Genomic DNA, 23,412 nt, shown 5'->3' with positions numbered 1-23,412 from the left:
CGTCCACGCTTACATAAGTACAAAAAAATGTAGACCCCGATACTCATGTGGTTTACTGCAACGGAGAAATCATTAGTGTTTCAGTTTATGTCACTATATTTAAATGATAAAGTACATTTTCTGATTATATTATATACATATTACATCATATTTAAACATTATATAATACAGTCCAATATCACATGATCCTCCCTGGTATTATTAAATTAAAATTAAAATGAGTGAAACAATAACTATACCTACAAACGAAATAATAATAACTGTAACGACAATACGGAAGAGAAAAGACGTGTTAGTTTGATACCTCCGATACTTTTTAGATCGCTCTCATCCAACCCTCAATAAATATATTTATATGTAACTTGATAGAAAGAACTTTTAAAATCTTATCGGCATCCAAATCCTTTATCACAAATTTCCGCATATGTTCGCGTTAGATAATATAAATATACATCGCCTACGCCAGACTATATTATTAAAGTCGTCCGCTATAAAACTTTGTTATACGCCAGATCTTGCTAGAAATCGATGAAGTGATTATGTAGTAAAACGTGCCGAAGTGCATGTGTGTAACTGAAGTTTCATAGAGAATTATAGGCTGCGCGCAAGTCTTCGTTTCTGATAATTTTGCGTTTTAACGCAGTTAATTCTGCCGCTTTAGAAGCTGATCAATTTGCATTTTGTACATCTCCTTAATGTCCTCGAGGTCCAGTCGCAGTTCCTGATTCTCCTCGACCTTTTCGCCATACATTTGCAGCAACGCGTCGTATCTGGTTTGCGTCTCGTTAAGACTCTCGTTGAGTGCCTGCGTTTCCGCGACGCTGGCACTCAATTCCTCGACCTTCAAAGTTAACGTCGCCAATTCCGTATTCAGTGCATCCCTCTCTGTGTTTCGTCGGGACAATTCCCACTGAAGTTGCTGTATCTCACCTGTGATAGCATGTAAGAATTAGTGACATTGAACAGCAACAAACAAGATTAGCAATACCGATAAACGCGATAACACATAAGCTTACCGTCTCTCTGTTTCAATTGCGCTTGCAAGTTCTCGAAGATCGACGTACTACTCGAGCCCGTTATAATACTTTCGTATGGTATTGGAGGAAATCTGCCAGAGTTATTATCAAATACTGAATCGCTGAACTGAAAAAAGCAAATTTTACATTATATACAAAATAATTGTCGACTGTGATCTCGTAACATTTTTATACATACCCCTGGCCAGGCACTATTTGCACTGCTAACAGATTCTTGTCCTATGCTGAGAGTAGGGCTAAATCGTGATTCCTCATCGGTATTTTGCTGCTGTTCCAATATTGCGTTATTTCTTCTCCTTTCTGCATCAGTCGCTGCCTTTTCGACGGCTAATTTATTCTCTAGCGCGTTTATCTCTCTTTTTAATTCCTGCACATGACTGGAATGTGTCTGCTCGAGAGTGTTTATCGCATCTTGGTGTCTGCAATTTGAATTTTATTATAGATTGAATATTACCGTGCCTCGCGAAAAAACGTGTCTATATATTCTAAACACTTACTCTTTATTCTGCTTTAATAATCTCTCATTTTCTTCTTTTAATGTATCGTGCAATTCCTGCAATTTCGACCTTTCTTTCTCTTTTAAGTTGAGCTTCGATTCTAAATGCGATTCTTTGGTTTTCAGATTAATATTCTCTTCTCTCAGAAGACGACCCATCTCGGCTAAATTCTCAATTTTGGACTGCAATTTGATAATTTTCTCCGATAAAACCTTCTCCTGCTTCATGAAGCTATTGGATTTATGTTGTAAATTTGCTTGCAGTTGTTCTATCTGCCTTAACAGAGGTTTTGTTGCTATCGAGACAGATTCGGATAACTCTTCACTTCTGGCGTCTGAAGCTTCTAATCGCTTAAGTAATTCGTTGTTTTCATGCTTGAAAAACTCTTCCCTTCTATATCATAAAAAAATAGATACTATTAGAATCAAAATCAGTTATATGATTAATAGCGTATTTAATGTGCAATATTCACTTGACGTGAGCTTCCTCGGCTTGACGGTATTTCAATTTCAAATCCTCCACTTGTGCAAACAATTGGCACGATTCAGCCGCGTTATCCACGGCTTCTTTTAATTCCTCTTCAGTGGTTAGCAGCTTTTTCTTCGTTTCTGCTAAGTCCCTATTATATAGAATTTTTTATTAAGTACATAAAGCTCATTTTACTTTAGAATTAGTTAATGATTCTACACTCACACTTTTGCAGCATCCAAGCTCTTCTTATAGGCCTCCATCTTATGCACTGCATTATCCAATTTTTCTTGTAACGTTAGTATCTCTTTCTCTTGCTTCTTCGTTTTCGCTGTCAGCGTATGAACAGCTTCTATTTGACTGCGCTCGACCTCCTCCTTCGCGTGCAGCGATCGTTTTAATCTCTCCAATTCCGTATTTTGTTCCTCTATTTGCTCTCTAAAAATAAAAGTGAAAATTGCGATGAATTTAATTGTTATTTGCTGTCATTTACTTTTGATACAATTAAGACAACAAAAAAAATATAACTGAATTACTTTTGACTCTTTATCGTTGCATCAGTCTCTTTCTCTTTTACGCGCAGCTTTTTTATGATGTTGCTGTGTTGAAGTTGTTGTTTGCTGAGTTTCTCGCCCTCTTCACGAAGCTCCTTTATAATTTCGTCCTTCTCAGCGTTTATATTCGACATCTCCTGCGACGATAAACGCGATGCTGCTTCTAACTTTAATTGATCTAAATTTTTCCTCAGTTGATCACGTTCCCTTATCGCTTGCTGAAATTTCCTCTCCAGTGCCGACAGACGCTGCGTATATTCATCTGTGATTTGATTAATATTTTGATTTTGCTCCGCGTGTTTTTCAAAATTCTCAAGCTGCCTGTAAAACATATCTATTTATGATATCTATTATGTGAAGATAGAATGATATTGATACAATCACGACAATCTTACTTTATTAAATTTGCATTTTGCTCATGTAATTCCATATTTATCCTGCTCACGTCGATTAACTTTGATTCTCTCGCTTCTAAAATCTCTGTCATCTCCTGCACGCGTTTCAATAGCTTTTCAATCTCCATATTCGTTTCGTCCGAACCTATGCTGATTTCGCTCAATTCTCGAGAATGGCCCCGGGTCTTCAAAGTTTTCGTTAGCAAATCACCGCCTTTACTCAACTGTAATTTCGCCGGACTCTGTCGCGATTGGGTCGAACTCGAATCTCCGTTAGGACTGTTGACAAACAATACATTAATTATTGACATTGAACGTTAAGCAGAAACATTTTATTATACTCGTACCTAGATATTATCTCAATATCGCTCGACGTTGTAGTTTCTAATTCGTCTCCGCTCGTATGTCCACTGGCTTGATCAGACCCGATTTTCACCAGATCGGAACGGCTGTGAAAGAAGCAGACTTTTAACAGGAGAACCGTCATATATTTGAACAGTATGTGTGAATTAAATAATACCTTTCTGACGATATTGGTGAATTTTCTCGCGGCACTTCCGTGCAATGGCTCTCCATATCAATTATTTCACTTTTTTCGACCATAGCATCAGCCAGCATGGTCTTCACATAAGAACTAGTAGTCAAAGGTGTCTCGAGGACTTTGGAATCGCTCGTGCACATTAACGTCGCATTATCCTCCGAACTGCTCTCTATCAAGGTACCTTCCCTGCTCGAATCGGTAGATATTAAATATTGATCATTACTACTCTCGATCATCTTTGTCTCATCCATGCTTTCGATTTGACTATCTAGATCCGGTGGCTCTATAGTGGTGCTCATTAATTGAGAAAAGGTAGAAACGTCCGGTTTCTCATTTACTCCTTCCAGATGGTCCAATTTGCGAATCGGTTGTGTGGTAATTGGCTCGAGCGTCAGATGCAAATTGTGTTTTTCCTTCAGCGAGTCAAGACTCAAGTTTAACTTGCTCTCCGTGCAAACCTTTGCCGACGTTTGCCTATCGTCCGGATACGAATCGTGCATCTTTATAGGCATCTTCACGTTCATATCAGTCAATTCCATCTTATTTTTAACCGTGTCCAATTGTTGCAACGGCTCAAGCACCGTCATGACCGTGCCCTCGGAAGCCGAAGTGTAAGAATCCTCGGCCAAGCTCTCGTCCGGTTCGTCCACGTCTGGTATTACCTCGACGCTTTCGGGGGAAGTTTTCGAGCTGTCCGCCGCGTGCGACGAACTTTTATTCGTGTCCAAGCTGGATAACGCGCTGGGTGACGGTGTACTATCAACGCTGTAAGGATACGGACTGACGTTCAACGTTTTTACTTCCTCCATCGGAGATTCGTACGGAGAAATGTCGGATGACGAAGTTTCAAATTGATCTCTGCTCGGTGGTTGTAACGTGCCGGTGCAGTCTATGCATGGAGTGGTGCATTCGTCTCCACCCAGGACAGGCAATGACTCTAAATTCTTTGGATCTATTGGAGATAGATAAGGGCTGCTGTCGCTCTTCCAGTCTCCCAGGATCTCCACGGAGCTCGGCGACGTTACAAGACTGTCCGGCAGGATCTCGACCGATTCGGAATTCACCTTGATACCGACGACGGAGGTACTTAACGAATTAGTAACGGAATTGAGATCTGACTCCGGTGTGGTGGTGCAATCGGTGTCGGATTGCGAACCAAGTATCTCCAAGCTCTCCAGACTCTTCTTATCGCTCTCGGAGGAAACATTAGGTACTTTATGGAACACATTAGTGGGACTCGATGTACGATTGATATCATTGCTTTCCGATGCTACCTCGTTGTCGCATTGTCCTTCTTCCTTTTCATCGGTGCTCGTCGTGGAATCACTGTCGGTATCATCCGCCGTTGGTGCATAGTATATTTGTTCCAAGTCTAGACTGGCACTTTTAGTTACAATCTTATCGGTACTGATAGAAACAACATTGTCCAAAGACGACTGTTCTGACAATACACAGGATTCTGACACAGTTTTATCATCAGATTCTTTAGACACGCTAAGATTCGTATTTACAGACTCACTGATAGCACTGGACTCCCTCTCATCTTCCTTATGTACAGATTCACTCTTTGCTATCGTGGATTTTGAGTCCTTCGTCGCCAATTTTTCGGGGGCGGAAGTAGAAGACACCATGCTGCGTTGCTGCTCATCTTGACTGGTGGCACTTTGCAAGGACTTGGAATGCTTGACAGTTTTCCATCCATTCCCGTCTACGATCTTCGGTGGCTCGAAAAACGAGCCTGTAAAGCTACCCCAAATACTGCTCGAGTTTTGCTGCTGTTTCTGCGGATTGCTGTCGCGTTTGTTGGCCTCCTGTTCATTCTGCAGTCCCCAGCTCGCGAAAAAATCCGAAGTCTCATCCGTACGCGGCTGAATCTTCGGTTCCTCCTCCTTGATATCCAAGGCCTTGTCTATGGTCTTCTGCGCTCCCTTCAGAGCGGACTTTGCCAGATTGGCAAATCCCGTGGCGTCAAACCAGCTCATGTTTTATGCCTAAGACAAGAGAAACAGTGTGAATTACTTCATACTGGGCTTCACTTTGCTAGATACGGATAAATACAATGTCAGGAAGGATCAACATTCAGGATGCTCTGCATGACAAGTAAATGACAGTCTCCTTGCGAGACGTATACGGCAAAGTTAAGTATTAAATAAAGTCGCGCGTACTCCTTAAGTCGATATAAATCCTCGGACAGGAAATTAACGTCGCAACCTCGCGGTTATTTAGACTGTTGACTCTGAAAAACGTGCGTCGCTACCGCGCCGTTACGTGGCACTTCTTCCTTCCATTCTCCGCTCGCGTTACCGCGATTGACGTACATGACATCCTCCGGGGCGACGATCGTGACGGCGAGGCGGTTTCGGGATCGGCGACGGATCCTCCTTTTCTCACTGTTGATTGACCTGCGTGTCGACTGTCAAAATGCATTTAGCAGCCGACATGTTCGTGTCGTGTGTCGTGTCGTGTGTCGTCGCGGCCAGTGCTGTCAACCTCCATTCCTCGCGGCCTCCGCCAGCACCGACGCGTTTCTCCCCACGTTCCCTTCGATCCTCGTCCTCGATCACCTCCGCCGATCACGTTTCCTCGATCGAGAACGAGAGCGTGAAATGCAACGTGCGATCGATCGTACAAACACGCACAACCTAAACTTCACGACGCGAAAACATCGGAATTTAAGAGAGTAATCAGACTTGTTTCAACTGCGCTCTCTGCACTTTTTTCACCTTCCTTCTCGCTCTCTCTTTTTCCGTCCTAACCTGCATCCGTTTTATTTTTAACTCGTCATACAACTTTATTTGCAGCTCGAAGGCACGTGACCGATAAAAAAAAGTGTCTTCTTTTATTTCGCTGTTTAAATACATCTTTTTACAAATTCTGCGCTTTTGTTCTCTTTAAAAGCCGAGATACGCACGGTTTTATTTTGAACCAGAAAGGTACAGCTGCAGATACAGGATACAGACGAAAATCGAGCAAAAAATGCTAGCCATGAATTGTTAAAAAAAAAAAGGCATATAGACGCCACTAATTTGCTTATCAATTGAATTAGGAAGAGTGAATCGTGTGACAAAATAAACGAATACTTGCAATATGCGCGAATAGGTATGAGTACGTCGGATACATTTGATAATTATTTCGATAATAGAGCTGAAAGCTCGTTTCCACTTGAGCTCGATTTTTGCAAAAATTGCCGAAATTATATTTGAATTTATTCGCGATGCGCAGATTGACGATACGTGAAATAAAAGCGAGGAGCTTCCGGCGTTATCGCTACCACCGCTGAAGAGTCCCGTTTACCGGGTTCACTTGCAAGTGCTCCAGTGGCGCAATTGGTTAGCGCACGGTACTTATAAAGCAGTTCACGTGAGCAATGCCGGGGTTGTGAGTTCGAGCCTCACCTGGAGCATTATTTTTTTTTTTTCCTTTGTCCGTCGACACATACGCTAATCAATCTGATTGTTTTGTAATTTCTCGCGTTTAACATTACTTCTATGCAATCAATTAAATTAATTATTAAATGTGACCGACGCTGTACATTTTACATTAATTTTGGCACGTAATAAGGATAATATTACAATGTAATTAATTATACTATATACTCTCAATACTCTATTTTAATATTAAAAATTAATGTGATATATTAATTATATTAACATGTACATTTTCAATAAAAATTTGTTGAAAAATTATATCGTCAAGAATCCATCGTTAAAAGATTTCCAATGACTTTGCGACATATAAAAGAAATATAGTCGTATAGTGTAATAAATATATATATATTTTTTTAATGTAATAAATTTTTTAAATACAATATATTGTATCTAAAAATATATAACATTATAATAAAAAATAGATGTAGATGTAGAATATATAACATATATCTTATTGATCTTAAAATATATACATATAAATGGTGTATGCATATACATATTCCATATATTATTATCGATGTAGGATATAGCACCCATAAAGCACGCTAATGTTTTTCCTTGAAAAAAAAAAAAAAAAAAAAAAAAAAAAGAATACAGCGGCGCATAAAGAATTAACATGCATATGCATACATAATATCAGCGATGTCGGGCTGGAAATCTGGAAATGGACATCGTGCGACTGTATGCGAGTCACAGAGAAGCCTCCTGACCCAAATTGATCGAGATATAATGGACAGCATGAGAGGGACGACGACAGATCTCGCCGTTATCGTTATTAATGGCAGTCGCGTTAAAATCGAGGATACGAACGATGTTTTATGCTAAGTACTTGATCGTCAGCCAAATCACGAAATGCGGTACCTATTAAATCGCGCGGTGGTCGGTGTTCACCGATGTTTGTTCGCCGGGCGGAACAATGACTACCAGGATCCGGTTTCGTGAAGGCGTGCGCTTTAAAAGCGCTTTAAAAGCCCACCCGCGACTTCGCCGATTGTCAGTCACACCTCGCTACTCAATATGTCTCAACCGTGTTATGATCCGCAATACAAAATGTGGTCGACGCACGTAACGATCTCGAAAATTTACGCTTAATTCAAACGTTACGTTAAATAATTTATTTAGCTAATTGGCGATCATTGCAGATATATCGGTGGCTGCTCTTCGTCGGCGCGATATCCTCGGGAAACCTCGCGGGCGGATTCGAGCCTCAGGATGCGGTCTTCGTGAATTTCCATCGCCGATACAACGTCTCGAGGGTGGCGATACTCCACGACAACGGTTATTTACCTCCAGCTACGATTCCGGATTTCTCCCTGCCGGAAGTGATCGATAACAGAGCGCGGAACGTGCCGGTTGCGGTGACGGATGAGGCCAGAAACTATCCGAACGCGCTGTATCATCTGCCCGGACGGGATGCCTTGCGAGTCCTCACGCGCAAGGGCCCGCACGACAGGTATCCGGGGAGCGACGGGTCGCAAATACCTCAGCATCATCGTCGACCCACTTTCCCGCAAGGCAAACACCCTCAACAGACTACAACGCAGCCTCCTCCTTCTCCTTCTCCTCCTTTCAGTGAAACACCACCATTGTCCTTAGCGAACCACGTCAGTGTTGAGGAGATGTCCTGTCAGAACACGGGAGACGAATTGTTCTTCAGGTAATGAAATTCGCTTCAACTCTCGATCCTTTACCGCACCTACGCTAATCTTTTCCAAACTTTTCAAATCTAAAATGATAAACATTATCACACTTTGCAATAAGACAAAAGAAAGAAGATTGATATACTTAGCATATCTAAACAATTCTATCGATCATTTAATTTTAATAAGATCATGTTACTTATTCAAGCTTGACAATCTATAGTATGTCTATATACGTATAATACGAATAATTTTATATTATGTGTCACACAATCCATAATCATAGAGCATCCATCAAAGCGCCGAGAAACTCAGCCCCACCGGTGATAGACAACGCGACGGGCGATGTTTGTCGAGCGATAGCGGTCAGGGACTCTTATCGCATTAGTTTCGAAAGGGACCAGGTCTGGGATTGCGGGGTCGTTGATTGTTCCGCGGACGGCAACCAATCGTACTGCCTCGATCTGAGATTCCCCGTGATCCCCGGTCTACGAGTGAGGGAGGACCACAGGGTGACGTTGCGATGTAAGACCCAGCAGAGGATCGCGTATCACACGAGGCAGATCAGCGTGAAAACATTGGAAGCGTAAGACGTGTCATTTGTCTCCCGGCAAAGGTAGCAAAAAATAAGCATCTGGCGGCAGACGCCGGGCTATTCAGATATTATGCTCCCTTCAGGAAAGCGAGGAACGTACCGGGCGTGCTGAACGGCGGCGCCGAGAATGCCCTGAATGTGGACGTCGGGCTCTTCAGGAAGACTTACGGCTCGAGAAACATTTTCGACGCGAGGATAAAATCCGGCGGCACGGTCGTTCTCGGCGAGGAGATTCTGCTGCGCGTGTTAGTCAACGGCGACGACAGTAAGCGCATTAGCGCCGAGTAGTACCGTGCACTTTTATTCCTTTAGTAAGACGAATGGTGTGTCTGAAACTCTGACAGAGCGCGACTTCATGTAACATATGATCTCCGATAATTTCACCCTAAGAGAAGAACAAGAGATATATTTATAAGAAATCAATTATATAATTCTATTAAATTAATAATATAAAATTAATCCCAAGTGAAAAATTGAGATTGCAAAATTAGATCGTTAACTATATAATTATTTATAATTATATTAATCGTGTAATCAATTAAATATTAGAATAGACCTGTATGGCGAAAATTGTCCCAATTATACGCGATTTCAATTATCTTAATTTTCATTTATTCCTCCGCATGTTTCAAGGCTGGCGACACTCGAAGATCGGCCAAGTGACGGTGCACTACGTGGAGGAGCGTCAGCGGCAGAAAATCGTTAACAGTCTGTGGATTCTCGACAAAGACGGCTGCTTGAATCCGGACGTGCACGAAATTTGTCCTCGGGAGCAATACGCTGTGTCACCGTTGGAGAACTATCTGATTTTCCAGGCGTTCATGTTCGAAGGCATGAAAGAGACCGACGAGATTTTCCTCACCGTGAAGACTACGGCATGTCTGGAATCTGTGGATTGTGTTCTGGATTGTCCTGGCAGTCATGCTAGACGTGCCAGAAGTGTTTCAGAACGAAACAACACCGTCGAGTGGCAGGATGACATAGTCCTTCGAGTGATTCTTCCAAAATACGAGTCACGCGCCTCGCAGAATTATTATTTAGCGATTCTGATATCGGCGATCGCGTTACTCGCGCTAATCGCGTCGCTGTGGATCGTCAGGGCCTCGCTTCGCCAGAGGCTAGCGAAATCCCGAATAATCTTAAACGCTTAATTTATTTATGCCCCTATGATTGTATATAAGAATCTCAAATTGTATATAGTTGTATATCGAATAAACAAGTTATTATAAATCATGTAGTTCTATGAGAGACTTAGGTGAAGATTACGTGTCGACTGATATCGATATCTTGATCTTATGAAACGCGGCTGGGCATCTCCCATGCATCCAGTTCGGAGCACAGCTTCAGTCCGACTGCGAACAATGCGAGAGACGCGAATATGCTCTTCACGAACGGATCTCTGCTCAAAGTATAAACCATGCAAGCCAGAGAGCACGTGCATACGTCCTCGAAGTAGCTGAAGCCTTTCGTCAGATAATAATGATCTATGACCCTCTGCCGTGCCTTCAATTTGCGCATAATGCGTTCTGCAATAGGAACGAATCTCGATTTGTGGAATGCAAACTGATATACATATATATACGGTGTAGACATATAGGTAGAGAAGGAAAGATCAATACAATACGGGAAATGACAGCACTGAGTTTTCCCTTGAAAATAAGCTAACTGCTTGCCTTTCTGCTCCTTTACTACAGGGCATGTTTCCTCGCAAGCATCCTCTGCAGGCTCACGCGAGATGATCTGCTCTGTTATTGTCGAGTTCTCGAGAGCTCGTCTTGCAGATATCTCTTCTTCAGCCGGTCGTTCTTCAGGCATTGCGGTCACCGCTTCTCGCTCCTCCGCTGGTCTGACAGGTCTTTCGCGATCGATTCTCTCGTACAAGGTGGCCGCATTCCTGGAAATTTCACGACGCACCGCCTTTGGCTCCTCCGGAATTTCCCTCGCTATTACGGCGGGCAGAGACTCCTGCAATTCCTCGTCGATAAATTTCTCGTAGTCAGTGATGCTCTCCTCCTCCTCGCCATATTCCATGCGCTCCTCTGGCTCGACTAAAATTATCGTTCAAAATTACATCAGACGAAATTCTCTGTAAATTATATCTGCCAATAATTATTCTTAATTACAATGCTCTTCCAGTTCCCGCGACGGTTCCAATTCAATCTTTGTTGTTGGCGCCCGCTTAATTTCGTCTTCGATAATCTCAGGTTCCTCAATCGCAAGCGGAACTTCCTGTACGGGTTTCGCTGCAATTTTTTCAAGAACCGAGTCCTCCTCTTCAACAAAATCGACTTTCTCATCATTGCGATCTGCTATCTTTTCTGCCGGAATGACAATTTCTTTCTCGACAGGTTCTTCGTCTAATTTTTCTTCTGTAATTAAATCGATTTTCTCTTCATCCCGATCTACTACCTTTGCTGTCGGAGTGACAGCTTCTTCCTCGACAATTATAGGTTCCTGATCTAATTCTTTTTCTTCAACAAAATCAATTTTCTTTTCATCCCGATCTACTACCTTTGCTGTCGGAGTGACAGCTTCTTCCTGGACAATTACGAGTTCTTGGTCTAGTTCCTTTTCTTCAACAACATCAATTTCCTTTTCATTGCCATCTATTATTTTTTCTGTTGGAGTGACAGCTCCTTCCGGGATAATTGTGGGTTCTTGGACTAAATCCTCTTCAACAAAATCTATTTTCTTTTCATTGCGATCTACTACCTTTTCTGTTGGAGTGACAATTTCTTCCGGGATGATTGCGAGGTCTTGGACCAATTCTTTTTCTTCAACAAAATCAATTTTCTTTTCATCACGATCTATTATCTTTTCTTCCTGGATGATTATGGGTTCTTGGATTAATTTATCTTTTTCAATTAAATCAATTTTCTCTTCAATGTCATCAGCTATCTTTTCTGTTGAAATGACAGCTGGTTCTTGAATGATTGGAAATTCCTGGGGAACTATGGGTTCTGTTTTGATGACTTTTACTTCAGGTCGCACATCATGATTGACAGGTACTTTATGAACATATGCTGCCTCGATTACCCGTTCCGGTTCATCTTGTATGTCTCTCGGAATAACACCCAACGGAAGTCGCGCTTCTGCATCGTTCTTCTTCCGCGGGAAAATCCCGTCCGTCACATTAGGCCATTCCTTGACTGTTTTAATTTGTGAAGATTGAAACATTTATGCAAAATATTAATTTAAATAACATTAAAATCTATTCAAGGACATTTTATAAAGTGACATACTTGCGGCGCGGAGCTGTTCTCTGACTTTGGGACAAGTTATAGGACATGGGTTCTTTACAGGACATTTAGAATTACAGGACATTTAGAATCTATATATAACACTTCGTGCTTCTGTAGATTACATATTTATATACGAGACATATTCATTATTTCACGATTTCGCAAAAATTAGCGAAATGTGATCTAAATTTTTATTACTTATACTTTAACATTATCAATATCTATTTTTTGTTGAGGTTGACAAGCAAATTTCGTGCAAATTTCATATATATATGTTTTAAAGCTCGCGATATAATAACTTGCGCCGATTCGTATCTGTATTCGCTTTGTAAATTCATAGAACTCTTGACTCTTGACATGCAAACAGAACGATGAATTCGTCTGAAAGCGTCACGGATTACTTAGATAAAAATATATTCCCGACTTTATTAAATGCGATGAAGGAAATGTTATTCGAAGCTGATCGTCGAAATGCGTTAGAAGTATAATGTTACATCAGACACCGCATGTTTTCAAAGTCAATAAATACAAAAAAAATCTTGGGGAAAAATTACTATGCCTTATAGACACATAAGTGCTCCTTCAATGGATTGGATTATCTCGCGGAGATCCTTTGGAACCGAAACTCACGGTATCCGAGTAGATTGTGCACCTGGCGGGACGTGTTTAATATACCACAGTTTAAGCTATGGCTAAAGTCACAGTAAGAAGAAAACGTATCCCAGTTTCTCTCAGAAATCATTTTATTACATTCTCTTCTAGTCCCAGGCCAATTTATCCGAAATCGTGGCTGTGGACCAAAGAGGAGGCCGCCTCACGCATACAGAGACACGTTCGCGGGTGGCTCGTTAGAAAAAGGACAGACGTTCAGGAGATGCGTCAGTTTTGGAAGGTATTGGTATAATCAAGGAATTAAAATATACGAATAACGGTCTCTCGTATAAATTGTAGGTCATCCGCGCGGAGAAAGCGGATGTTTACGCTCCTGAACTTGATCGCGCGTCCAACGGAGCGGAGCTTTGAAAGTCGGACTGTTTTCTTTTTACGTTTCTAAAGTAATTTATTGCATCACTCCTCGGGAATAATTTATAAAGTGTTTATTCTTAACAACTACATACGGACATTAAATATGTAAAACCTCACGAGGCTGCTGTCTTCTCTGGCTTTGGAAAAAGAACGCTAGACTCGTCCACCCTAAAGTTCAGTTCCACCGTCGGGGTTTCACCCTCCTCGACTAGTCTGTAATTCTTAACGTTCCCTCCGTGAAAGTTATATCGTAGGTTTAATTTCGGCTCCGCGGGTGCCACGACGCCTTTCGCCTTCATCTGGCGTATTACCAGCTGCGAGAATAGCGGCGGAAGGTCTGTCATCTTAGGGAGGATTCTCGTCTCCGGCACCTTCGTGTTATCGAGGTACAGGTGCTCCTGATCCTTAGGTATCAGCATATAGTCCGCCTTGTAAGTCGCGCTGTCCAACTGCACTGGCTTCGGGTTCTTCTGGCCGCGGAAGACTCTCTCGACCAGCACCATGACCTTGCGATCCGTCTAAAACAATGCAGCTGCGTTAGAGAGAGCGATACAAACGGAATTAGACACACGCATCGTCTCCAGTACTCACATAGGCTTCCTCGGGCATGGGCATCCCGGCGACCTTCAGTATCTTCATGTAACAGGGCTCGGGATACCTCTGAAAGCGATTCCTTATCACGAGTCTGCCGACGCCGAAGTTCTTCAGGTTTCCCAGGATCTCCCACAAGGGCTTTCCCTTGAAATCCGTCGTGCGACCGATTAACTTTATAGGCATCGTGCGTGGCTGACCGGCGAACGATCGTCGACCTGGATCACCACCTCGGACTCCCCGCGGATTTCCTCGTCCACCGAATGATTCTGCGCACCGGATCACCGCTCAACTCCTTGTTAACGTCGTCCTCAATTATTCCTGAGACGCGACATCGAGATCAACGTCTATTTTACAAAAACCACGTATATTTCGAACGAACGACAACAGACAAGCGAGACAAGTGTTTTGAAAATCACACGAGAGGTTATAGACAGATCAGTTACTTTTTGATTTCGGTGAGAGATGGCGGCACTCATATCGTAATCGTCTTCGGAGTTCGGACGTTCTCGGACGCGGTCGGCATGCCTCGGCCTCGGAGCGACGTTCTCGCTCGCGGTTCTCGCCGATTCAAATGCGACGATGTCGCGAACGATGCACGCGATTCCGCTCGCGAGAGGTAAGTTGAATGATTTTCCGAGCGATAAAGATGTCCCGAACGGTATCAGAGACATCCGAGAGGCGATATGATCCCTCGGGTGTCCCGCAAAGGCACAAGTATATAGTATATCATCGCGATCTCCACTCGTGCTCGAAAATTTCAAGAATCCGCTTGGAAGCGTACGATCCTTCGAGACGCCAGCCGTTGCAAAATGGCGGAAGTTCGCGTTGGCGTCTTTTCTCGAGCAGAATCTCTTTCTCGCGGGATGTAAAGCGGCTTTGAGAAAACGTCGAGACGTTGCTTGTCGCGTTTAAAGCGCTCTTGTCGCTCCGTTTTCCTTTCGCCCAGTATTTAAACATTTCATTTTTGCGACATATTCGATTGCAGGTCGCGCGCGCGCAAGAGAGAGAGAGTTCTCGGTCGATCGTAATTACGCGGGATGCGTCGACGGGGCAGAGAACCAGTCGTGGAACACACAGGAGGTATACGTGTAAGTTATTTATTAAATCGATAAATATAATATATAAGCTGTTGCAAAGAAAATGCATTACTCGACGATCCGAACGCTCGAATCACACTTCGCGAATTGCGTATTGCCGTATATTAAATTGTCAGCCTCGGTGCGCAAATAGCGCCGAGATCGCACGATCTAGAGACATATAATATGTACAACAAGTTAGGCATTTTTAAATTAAAAAATAAAAAAAGGAAAACCTAGACAAGACACGAATGATCAAACGAATATCTCTCCGCCTCACTTAACAGAATATATCGTATACAAATAAAAATTAACCATTTTAGTGTATAACAATAATACACATAAATATATATGCCTCTTTCTACATCTATACGAAATTAAATATCGCGAGCCGTCGTTATCAATTTTTTGTTTGTTTAAACAACGGTTGATTTCGAAAAACGAGACCTTGCCAAGTCCTTTTTTCGTATTAAGATTTAGAACTGAATTTTCTCTTTTAGTAATCCACAATCTGGCGGATCCAGTCGAGGTAGTAAGAGACGCGGGCGTAGACGCCGGGCACGTTCGGCTGACCGCACCCGATGCCCCAGGAGACGATACCGGTCAACTGCCAGTTGCCGTGACGCTCGCAGACCATCGGGCCGCCGCCGTCACCCTTGCAGGCGTCCTTGCCCTCCTCGCCGCCGGCGCAGATGAAGCCCGGATGGAGATTGAAGCTGGGTCCCAGCCGCGTCCGCCTCATCTGCTGCTCGCAAACGTGGTTGCTGACGACAGGTACGTCCACTTCCTTTAGGATGTTCTGATACTTGCCGTAATCGCCGAAGGCATCCTTGCCCCATCCGGTGGTCCAGCATCTGCCATACATTACGATTCATCAGATTTCGATTAAAGCCGCGTTTACGAGCGAGAGTCCGGAAGAGTTTTCGGTCACACAATTATTTGACTTTTAATAATAGGAATTTTTTAAAAGTTTATTAGAATCGTGTAACTTGTTATGTATATCAATTTTCTTTGAAATATTATCTGCTGCTCGTCTCCGTGAATTTACGGAGAATAAGAGATAATTGATTTAATGGTATTGCCACGTTTGGTGATACTCTCTAGGTTTATACAAATTTTAAAATTTACAAAATTTTTGAGATATTATTATATTTAAAAAAAAACGTTATAATGTTATAACGTTTATTAATAATTATAATCCTAAAGATACAGGATCGAGAAACATTTTAGAAATTTCCACGAAAATTTTCCGTCACTGCAACTGTATTAAAATCAATTTTTTCTCTAACAAATCTAGAGAATTATATAAGACTCAGACTCAAAATATACTAACTTTGAATTTAGAAGAAATTCTCCTAATATTAAAACATTTTTTAAATAATTTTCTTCGCGACGGTCTGTCGCGTTTTGTAAATGGAAAACGCACCTTGTTCCGGTGAAGTCATCGTGTTTATCCGGCAAACAGGCGGCGCTGATGTGAGGGTTCTTTTCGAAATCGACGTCGTGATCCAGCTTCAGAATAGCAATGTCGTTGGCAAGAGTGCCGGCATAGAACTCGGGGTGCACGAAGACGCTCACAATGTCGCGCTCGATGTAGGGATAGAACTCGACGTCGTGATTCACGTCCCATTCGCCTAATCGTGCGCGAAGATCACGACCGGCGTGGGTCTTGACGCAATGAGCGGCGGTGATGATGTGTCGGGGCGAGATCAAGGTACCTCCGCAAACGTAGACGCTTTCCGTGGTGTCCTTCTTCAGAATAGCCACTTGCCACGGGTATTCACCTGAATTAGGAAAGATTTAATGGAATAATAATATGATTTAACATTTATATATAATAAAATACTAAAAATTTGATATTTATTATTACGTATGTGTGAAAAATATCTCAAATAATATCAAACTGCAATAAAATTACAATATATGAAGTTAAGTATTTAAAACATATGAAAAATTAATGTTTGAAATTTAATATTATAGTAATGTTAAATTCACGATAACAACGACTGGTCTACATTCGGAAACGTTTCATTGCACGTTAATTCTCGTTTTCATTAAATGTTTTCATTAAACATATATCAACTCTATAAAATTGCGATCAGTTAAACGTTTGCTATTCTTGAAATTATAACAAAAGAGAGAGATATATCTTCTTTGTATCTTTCGACGCGGGTATTTTTCTCTAAAATGTCTCTAACTCAAACTATTGACAGTTGGCTCCTTTTCTACAAATGCTATCCATTCAGTAAATTACATTAGAAGTCGCGTACCGAATTCAGAGTCACCGTCGACGTAGACCGGGGTCTTGATACGGCCATTGATGCCCTGCGTGTTCCTAACTCCGCATTGACCGGGTCGCGGGCGTGCCCCTATTATGTGCGATCTCTGGCAGCAGACGTGATGAGCACCGCAAGTCGGCGGACGTCCGTATCGTCTCTGCGGATAAAAAGAGACCGGTCAGTTGATCTCGTCTCGACGCACCCGTGACAAGTTCTCTACTTATCGTGTTCTCGACTTCTATCTGTGCTATACACCGCCGCTCAGTTTGACAGTCCCGCGTTTCGTAAGTTCGCGGAGTCGGTATCGCCGTGATCGTCGTCCTGAGTCATCCGCCGGCGGCCTCAGCCGCTTTACAGCGGCTCTACAACCTCGTTATTACAACGGTTAAGTCTGTTCAGCGGAACGAGCAGACCAACCGACCGTGTCCTTACCTCCGACGCCGTTTCGCTAAACGTCGTCGTGTCGCGTCTCCTTCTGTCCGAGAAGGTAATCTTCCCGCTCCCCTGTCGCTCGTCGCCGGCCAGTCCTTGCGGCGAAGCCTCCGGTAAATCCTTCGACGAGAACTGTCTACCTTTCGTCGTCGACGCGTTTCTCGCGCGAACGTTTCTATAGTAATCATCCCGATAATCATCCGAATAATCGTAGTCATCGTAATCGTCGTTATCGTCCTTGTAGTAGGAGGGATAGTATCCGCCGTGAGGCTTATGGTAGATCGGTTCGTGATGGTGAACATCGTGCGACGGATAAAACGGCGGTCTCGACGGGTAATGATAGATCGGTCTCTCGTGATGCGTATGATAATGAGGAGCGTAAGTGCCGTAATTTCCGCCGTGATGACCGCCATAATGACCGCCGCCGTAATGACCGCCGTACAGTCCGTATTTCTTGTAAGCCAGGAGGTGGCCTAGTTTTTGAATAAGTCCTGGATTGGGCGTCACGTGAAGGTTCACGTAAGGTTTGACAATCTTCTCGCCGTACTCGTCTTTGGTGACCTGCACCGCTACGAGCGGATTCACGGCGACCGGGCCGAGATTTATGCCCTGTCCGCCGACTAGCCCGTAGCCCGGCGTGTACCCCGGGGTCCCCAGGGGATTACCAGGGTGGGGCGCGATCGGACCGACACCACCGGTCTGCGGTAGGCCGAAACTGACGCCCCAAGTCGGCCTCACGTTCAGTTTCGAGGTGTCCAGATTGCCGGTTCCTACCGTCAGTCTCTGCAACGAGAGAGTCGAACAAATTCACGTGGAACCGAGGTCTGTTTCTCTCTCTTTTTCATCCCGATTACTTTTTTTCCGGGAGGATTAGCACGTTGATTATAGCCGAGACTTTTCCGTCGCTTTTCCTCGTATTCGCTCGCGCTTTATTAGAGGCGTTCGTTCGACCCAGATCGCACGAGTCCCGATGTCCTCCGCTACGACGGCTTCTAATCTATCGTTTTCTAGTACGGACGTTTAATTGCGTGGTTGCGTGGTCTAGGACGAACCGACTGAATGAACGTGTCAAACTGAGCGATACGTTAAAACAATAGCGTTATATATATGTGCTGCAAGTGGCATGCATTTTCTGGCACTGCACGTCCAATAACTTAATCGATATACGAGTTGAGCTTCCGATGCGTCGAATAATATAAATTGATTGATTAATTTTCAATTTAAATTTAAATTACTTAATTCTAAATTCTAAATATCAAAGTTTGGTAATTTATACATCGATTGTCACATCGTCCGCTCGAAACTCGCAAGAAAAGCGAGAGAAACAGTCCGTGTCAACTTACTTCTTGTATCTCCTGCTTGTCGTCCTTCTTGGTAACGTGCTTGACATCCCTGCGGTTTCGCTTCGTAACTTCCGCTTTCCCAGCCTCTTCTTCCTTCGTTCGTTCGTTTTTCGTCTGCTCGATCTGCTCGGTCTCGTTCACTCCCTTGGGCACCCTCACGACGCTCATTGTGCCGTTTCCGTCGGTGATCACCACATCGACAGTTTCAGCCTCGATGTCCTTGTCGAGATTGCGCGGATCGATAGCCAAGTAGAGATCGTCCTTGCGGCCCACGTGGTTGATCGTCGCGCATTGATCGTACGGCACGCATACGCAATCCTCGTAAGACGTGGAACCGAAACTACTGTCAGCGCCGTTATTGAACGGATAATCGCCGTCGTAACCACCGTTCCCCAGGAACTGATTATTGCCGCCGAGTTGTCCACCGGAAGCGAACTGTTTGCTGTTCGGCTTCTCGTAAGTGGGATAACGATTGGCGTAGCCTTTCGAGGAGGAAATCGACGGGCCGCTGTTGCTCGCGGGTGTTTTGATCTTGAACGCTTTTTTGTAATCCTCGAAATCGTTGATCGTGGCGCCGTAAGTACCGCCGTTTCCGTAACCATAACTGCCGAGACCACCGAACGTGGGAGATGACCCGACTACGGGGTTGGGCGCGATGCCGGCACCCTCTCCGTGATGGTAATGATGATGAACGTGTTGTTGAACGCCCGAGGCACTCGGTTGATGCAAAATCACCTGCTTCTTGTCGATAAACTTGTCCTCGAAATCGGGTTCGATGACGCCTGGGTCGTATACGGGTTTGGACACGAACGGGGGAGGGAGGCCGGGTTTCTTATATCCGGGATAAGGCCCGACGAAGCTAGGCGGAGGTCTACCGAACGTCGGTCCGAGTCCAGGATAAATGTTGGGCCCCAACGGGGAACCTCCGAAACTCGGAGGTAATGGCACGGGTTTCGCCGGACCGTAGGGCCGCTTTACAGGTATGGCCGGAAGTGGACGGCCAACAGGCTTGATGGTCACCGGTTGAGCGTAGATAACGTCGAGCGGATGAATGTCGCGGTGAGGAGAATAGTAAGGACGTCGTCCTTCCATGTCTTCGCACTGTATAAGATAATTAATGCATCGTCTTTATAAACGTGAGTCTCGTTAATATTTAATACGTGAAACATAGGTTTTGAGCTTTCAAAAATTTATAAATATGATATTTGTAAATTGAATGAAGAATGAAAGAAATTTGGAACATTATAATTATACTCATATTTTAATATTATATTTTTAATATTAGTTGGCGAACGTTAGCTAAATAACTTTGAAACTTCTAAAGCAGAAAAGAAATTGAATTAAAGAATGCTAATTATATCCCTACTGATTAAGAAAATTAATTGGCCTATAAAACTATACTCACGTTCATCAAACCGAGGGAGCAGAGTTTGTCCCTGATGTAAGTACGTGCGATCGTATCATTACCAAGCTGCAAAGCATTTTGTACGTTAGGATCGGAATATACTTCATCGTACCCCTCGAGATTGCGACCTTGCCGATTAGACACGAGAATATTGTCGATCACAGAATCAATCTATAATTGAATATACAAACATATTCATAAATCTCTATAAATTATTATATTCTCTTTAAAGTTCTCGTTCTTTAACTCGATGTAGGATATTACTTTCTCAAAATTTATATATTTCTGATTTTAATTATATTTATAATGTTTAAATATTTTGTGATGACGACAAAATCCGTACCGGTTGCTTGCCAACGACATCGGCCACTCCGCTGGCGCCCGATTGAATATTCGCGTTATAAAACGATTGTTGCGACTCTTTCTGTTGCGATGCAGGGGCATCGAACGTGACGGGACGATACTTGTCTTCTTCTCCGTTCGACGCTTGGATCGAGTCTTGGGTTTTCCACGGCTGCCATTGTTGTTGCGAAGAGTCACTCGGCGTCTCGTACACTTGAGTACCAAATATTTGCCTCGCTATTGCCAAGCAAGCTATCAGGATGAATTGCGTCTTCATCCTGTAACAGAAAACAAAAGGCTTAGTTTTATGTCTATCTTCTTAACCAAGAAATAACTTGTTTTTTTTTATTACACTTTACTTTTAATGATTTTATTATAATTTATAATTTTGAACAAATTGCTATTTAATATATTATTAGAATTTATTTTTTGATACACGATCATATCATTATCTATTATGTATTTCAATTTAATGTAATGTAATTATTTTATTTCGTTACTTTTTTTTCTACTGTTTTCACTTTATTATTTTAATTTAATCCTTGACGCAAAGCGCCTGATGATTTTCTTTTCAATCGATCTCTCGCGAGTATCTCTCGACAATTTCTCCGTGAGTACCGAGCGTAGATCCACGTGAAAGTGCATCTCGCCTTTCTCCGTTCGTTTCATTGTTCGCGACGACTGCGGAACAGCTACTTCAAACCGAAATCGGGTCAAAATCGTGGATACGTATTTGACCTCAGTGTCAGTATAATTATACATTCAATTCTACTCTAAAGTCTCTCGGTATCTTTGATTGCTCGAGAAAGCAAAAAGTCTTTATTGCTTACCGGAGTAACATTCTTACTCATCCACGTGTAGATACCGGTTTCCGGTAACGGTACCGGACTAAGGCTGTCTTGCACGAAGACGCATACAGGCGTGTAATTAAACTGAGAAGGGACCAACGAAAGCGAGAGGAAGTTGGGTGAAAGTCGTTTGGCCGGTTCATATAACGTGACGTCTCTTGCCGAGTACATCTTCTCGTATTATTTTACTTTACACTTTCCGAAATCACTTTGTCAACAGGGGGAAAGCAATTACGTAACGAATGCGGTATGACGTCCACTCGGGCGGGATGATTTAAATTTCAAATTCGGTGAAGTGTTTTCACATACGATCTAACGTTTGCGATGGAGCATTTTTTAAAGTGATTAATAATATTAATTTAATATGCGAGCTTCAGACTAGAGTTGCTACATTTGGCAAAAGTCTACATAACACGTCACAGCGCGTATTTCATTTACCGCCTACGACAGTGAAAGTGGTTACGTGTTGCGAACGTGCAAATAATTTCAATATTTTACTTTCCACTTGCCTTGACATCTCATTATACCGCGAATTCGTATTGGCACTCTATGACATTCATGTATCGTGGCTTCCTTTATGATGTCCAAGTTGCGAGTAACGCGACCGGCTTTATATATTCCCTTTAACCATCCTCCAATGACTCGCGCTTCTCACGATAAATCAATTATCTCGAAGTAGGCCGGCAATAGAAAAACAACTAAGTCGTCCTACATCATTCGACTCATTAAAAATTTTATGGCTATTCTAAATCTAGCATTTTTATTACTCTAAGTTAAATCGTCGAATTCGCTTCTTTTATATTTCGGGGCTCTCATTTAAAAATATAAACAAAATCTACAAAGTGCAAGAAGAAGAAATACTTAAATTTTCAAGTAAAATGTCTGAAAGTTCCGTATTAGTCCTGCTTTAAAAAACCAAGTCAAATAAAAGTTGATCAACGATAGCTCCCTCTTCGTAGCAGAATGTAGGGTAACTCGTCCTTAGCATACAATAGTGGGTCAGATATGCTTGACAAATCCGCGAATCTGAATAGGGACGATGCGGAGGCGGTATTTAAAGAGGAGAAAGTTTTTATAGATATATATTCCGTGATATATAGCGACACACGTAGGCGAACGCTTTTCACTCCTAATTTCGATAAAGTATTTTGCATTTTATGAAATATCTGTGCGCGTTTAAAAAATATATTGGAAAAATCTCAATTCTCCAATTATTAAACAAATAGCGATGAGCGTATGCAAATGTTATATTGTCTCGGTCAATCGGTAATCGATAAAAACATTCCTTGCCACGATCGCTGCGCGTCGGCGAAAAATATTTTTTTTTCTGAAAAATAGAATCTCTTCTGAATTAGACAACAAGTTGCTCTGTGATTAAACATGAGATTCCATATCCATTTTTAGCGATTTACATTCGGTTTATAATTAAAAGCACGTCATCGCTATTTCGAAAATATTTGACTATTTACTGAAAGGATCATCTGCATAATTACTTCCACTGTTATATCCCGATTTTGCCTCTGTTAATTAATTAATTCATTCATTTTGTAGCTAACAAAAGTTCAAATTTAGAATTCGATCTCGGCGCACACGGTGAATTCTATTATTTATTAATATCTTTTCTCTAATATTACATATAGATACTTTTGCAATTGTTAAGTATATTTTCG

At 42.5% G+C, this 23,412-nt stretch overlaps 6 protein-coding genes and 1 non-coding gene across 8 annotated transcripts; 3 read left to right on the top strand and 4 right to left on the bottom strand.

Moving 5' to 3' along the window:
- Positions 1-78: 78 nt before the first annotated feature.
- Tmf (uncharacterized) lies at positions 79-6,390 on the bottom strand. The gene is made up of 11 exons (XM_071724219.1): positions 5,658-6,390; positions 3,472-5,483; positions 3,299-3,400; positions 2,952-3,230; positions 2,539-2,877; positions 2,228-2,440; positions 2,007-2,153; positions 1,535-1,927; positions 1,216-1,456; positions 1,017-1,143; positions 79-930 (listed from the first exon to the last, which is right to left on the bottom strand). Exons 2-11 carry the CDS (start codon positions 5,472-5,474, stop codon positions 644-646), a joined length of 4,131 nt encoding a protein of 1,376 aa, XP_071580320.1. The 5' UTR covers positions 5,475-5,483; positions 5,658-6,390; the 3' UTR covers positions 79-643.
- Positions 6,391-6,803: 413 nt separating this feature from the next.
- Trnai-uau (transfer RNA isoleucine (anticodon UAU)) lies at positions 6,804-6,895 on the top strand. The gene is given in 2 exon segments: positions 6,804-6,841; positions 6,860-6,895. It is a non-coding gene; the product is annotated as a tRNA-Ile (tRNA).
- Positions 6,896-13,330, bottom strand: LOC139785068 (uncharacterized). 2 transcript variants are annotated; one of them, XM_071724240.1, is made up of 3 exons: positions 11,279-13,330; positions 10,829-11,203; positions 6,896-10,681 (listed from the first exon to the last, which is right to left on the bottom strand). In XM_071724240.1, the coding sequence occupies exons 1-3, from the start codon at positions 12,330-12,332 to the stop codon at positions 10,449-10,451; spliced, it is 1,662 nt and encodes a 553-aa protein (XP_071580341.1). In that variant the 5' UTR covers positions 12,333-13,330; the 3' UTR covers positions 6,896-10,448. The 2 variants fall into 2 exon arrangements, with proteins under 2 accessions (XP_071580341.1, XP_071580339.1); XM_071724238.1 differs by having other exon boundaries at positions 6,896-11,203.
- On the top strand, positions 7,938-10,388 carry LOC139782685 (uncharacterized). Its single transcript, XM_071721725.1, has 5 exons — positions 7,938-7,985; positions 8,063-8,577; positions 8,847-9,146; positions 9,239-9,420; positions 9,789-10,388. The coding sequence occupies exons 1-5, from the start codon at positions 7,938-7,940 to the stop codon at positions 10,304-10,306; spliced, it is 1,563 nt and encodes a 520-aa protein (XP_071577826.1). The 3' UTR covers positions 10,307-10,388.
- Positions 12,750-13,420, top strand: LOC139782678 (IQ domain-containing protein K). The gene is made up of 4 exons (XM_071721713.1): positions 12,750-12,879; positions 12,964-13,100; positions 13,160-13,289; positions 13,349-13,420. The coding sequence occupies exons 1-4, from the start codon at positions 12,769-12,771 to the stop codon at positions 13,418-13,420; spliced, it is 450 nt and encodes a 149-aa protein (XP_071577814.1). The 5' UTR covers positions 12,750-12,768.
- Positions 13,421-13,479: 59 nt separating this feature from the next.
- On the bottom strand, positions 13,480-14,446 carry Mrps34 (mitochondrial ribosomal protein S34). The gene is made up of 2 exons (XM_071724275.1): positions 14,015-14,446; positions 13,480-13,941 (listed from the first exon to the last, which is right to left on the bottom strand). Exons 1-2 carry the CDS (start codon positions 14,198-14,200, stop codon positions 13,537-13,539), a joined length of 591 nt encoding a protein of 196 aa, XP_071580376.1. The 5' UTR covers positions 14,201-14,446; the 3' UTR covers positions 13,480-13,536.
- Positions 14,447-15,100: 654 nt separating this feature from the next.
- On the bottom strand, positions 15,101-21,171 carry LOC139782618 (uncharacterized). The gene is made up of 7 exons (XM_071721637.1): positions 20,896-21,171; positions 20,553-20,723; positions 19,148-20,248; positions 17,805-18,587; positions 17,364-17,529; positions 16,520-16,877; positions 15,101-15,947 (listed from the first exon to the last, which is right to left on the bottom strand). The coding sequence occupies exons 1-7, from the start codon at positions 21,169-21,171 to the stop codon at positions 15,590-15,592; spliced, it is 3,213 nt and encodes a 1,070-aa protein (XP_071577738.1). The 3' UTR covers positions 15,101-15,589.
- Between the last annotated feature and the right edge of the window lie 2,241 nt (positions 21,172-23,412).

This window comes from Temnothorax nylanderi, unplaced genomic scaffold (genome assembly GCF_030848795.1).
Source record: "Temnothorax nylanderi isolate EJ_2023f unplaced genomic scaffold, tnyl_v1.0 TNYL_tig0008_pilon, whole genome shotgun sequence".
Lineage (NCBI taxonomy): Eukaryota > Metazoa > Arthropoda > Insecta > Hymenoptera > Formicidae > Temnothorax > Temnothorax nylanderi.
Note: the sequence above shows the minus strand (reverse complement) of the source record. Positions and strands in the feature narration are given on the sequence as shown.

Coding starts and splice junctions, on each gene's coding strand:
- Tmf (XM_071724219.1), bottom strand. CDS start 5,474: ATGAGCTGGTTTGACGCCACGGGATTTGCCAATCTGGCAAAGTCCGCT. Junction 3,231..3,298: donor GATATTGAGATAATATCTAG/GTACGAGTATAA, acceptor GTTTGTCAACAG/TCCTAACGGAGATTCGAGTT. Junction 1,457..1,534: donor TTATTAAAGCAGAATAAAGA/GTAAGTGTTTAG, acceptor TTCAAATTGCAG/ACACCAAGATGCGATAAACA.
- LOC139782685 (XM_071721725.1), top strand. CDS start 7,938: ATGTCTCAACCGTGTTATGATCCGCAATACAAAATGTGGTCGACGCAC. Junction 7,986..8,062: donor ACAAAATGTGGTCGACGCAC/GTAACGATCTCG, acceptor CGATCATTGCAG/ATATATCGGTGGCTGCTCTT. Junction 9,421..9,788: donor GTTAGTCAACGGCGACGACA/GTAAGCGCATTA, acceptor GCATGTTTCAAG/GCTGGCGACACTCGAAGATC.
- LOC139785068 (XM_071724238.1), bottom strand. CDS start 12,332: ATGTTTCAATCTTCACAAATTAAAACAGTCAAGGAATGGCCTAATGTG. Junction 11,204..11,278: donor GCGGGAACTGGAAGAGCATT/GTAATTAAGAAT, acceptor CGATAATTTTAG/TCGAGCCAGAGGAGCGCATG.
- LOC139782678 (XM_071721713.1), top strand. CDS start 12,769: ATGAATTCGTCTGAAAGCGTCACGGATTACTTAGATAAAAATATATTC. Junction 12,880..12,963: donor ATCGTCGAAATGCGTTAGAA/GTATAATGTTAC, acceptor TATGCCTTATAG/ACACATAAGTGCTCCTTCAA. Junction 13,101..13,159: donor AAGCTATGGCTAAAGTCACA/GTAAGAAGAAAA, acceptor ATTCTCTTCTAG/TCCCAGGCCAATTTATCCGA.
- Mrps34 (XM_071724275.1), bottom strand. CDS start 14,200: ATGCCTATAAAGTTAATCGGTCGCACGACGGATTTCAAGGGAAAGCCC. Junction 13,942..14,014: donor CCATGCCCGAGGAAGCCTAT/GTGAGTACTGGA, acceptor GCATTGTTTTAG/ACGGATCGCAAGGTCATGGT.
- LOC139782618 (XM_071721637.1), bottom strand. CDS start 21,171: ATGAAGACGCAATTCATCCTGATAGCTTGCTTGGCAATAGCGAGGCAA. Junction 20,724..20,895: donor ATGTCGTTGGCAAGCAACCG/GTACGGATTTTG, acceptor ATTCAATTATAG/ATTGATTCTGTGATCGACAA. Junction 18,588..19,147: donor ACAAGCAGGAGATACAAGAA/GTAAGTTGACAC, acceptor CTCTCGTTGCAG/AGACTGACGGTAGGAACCGG.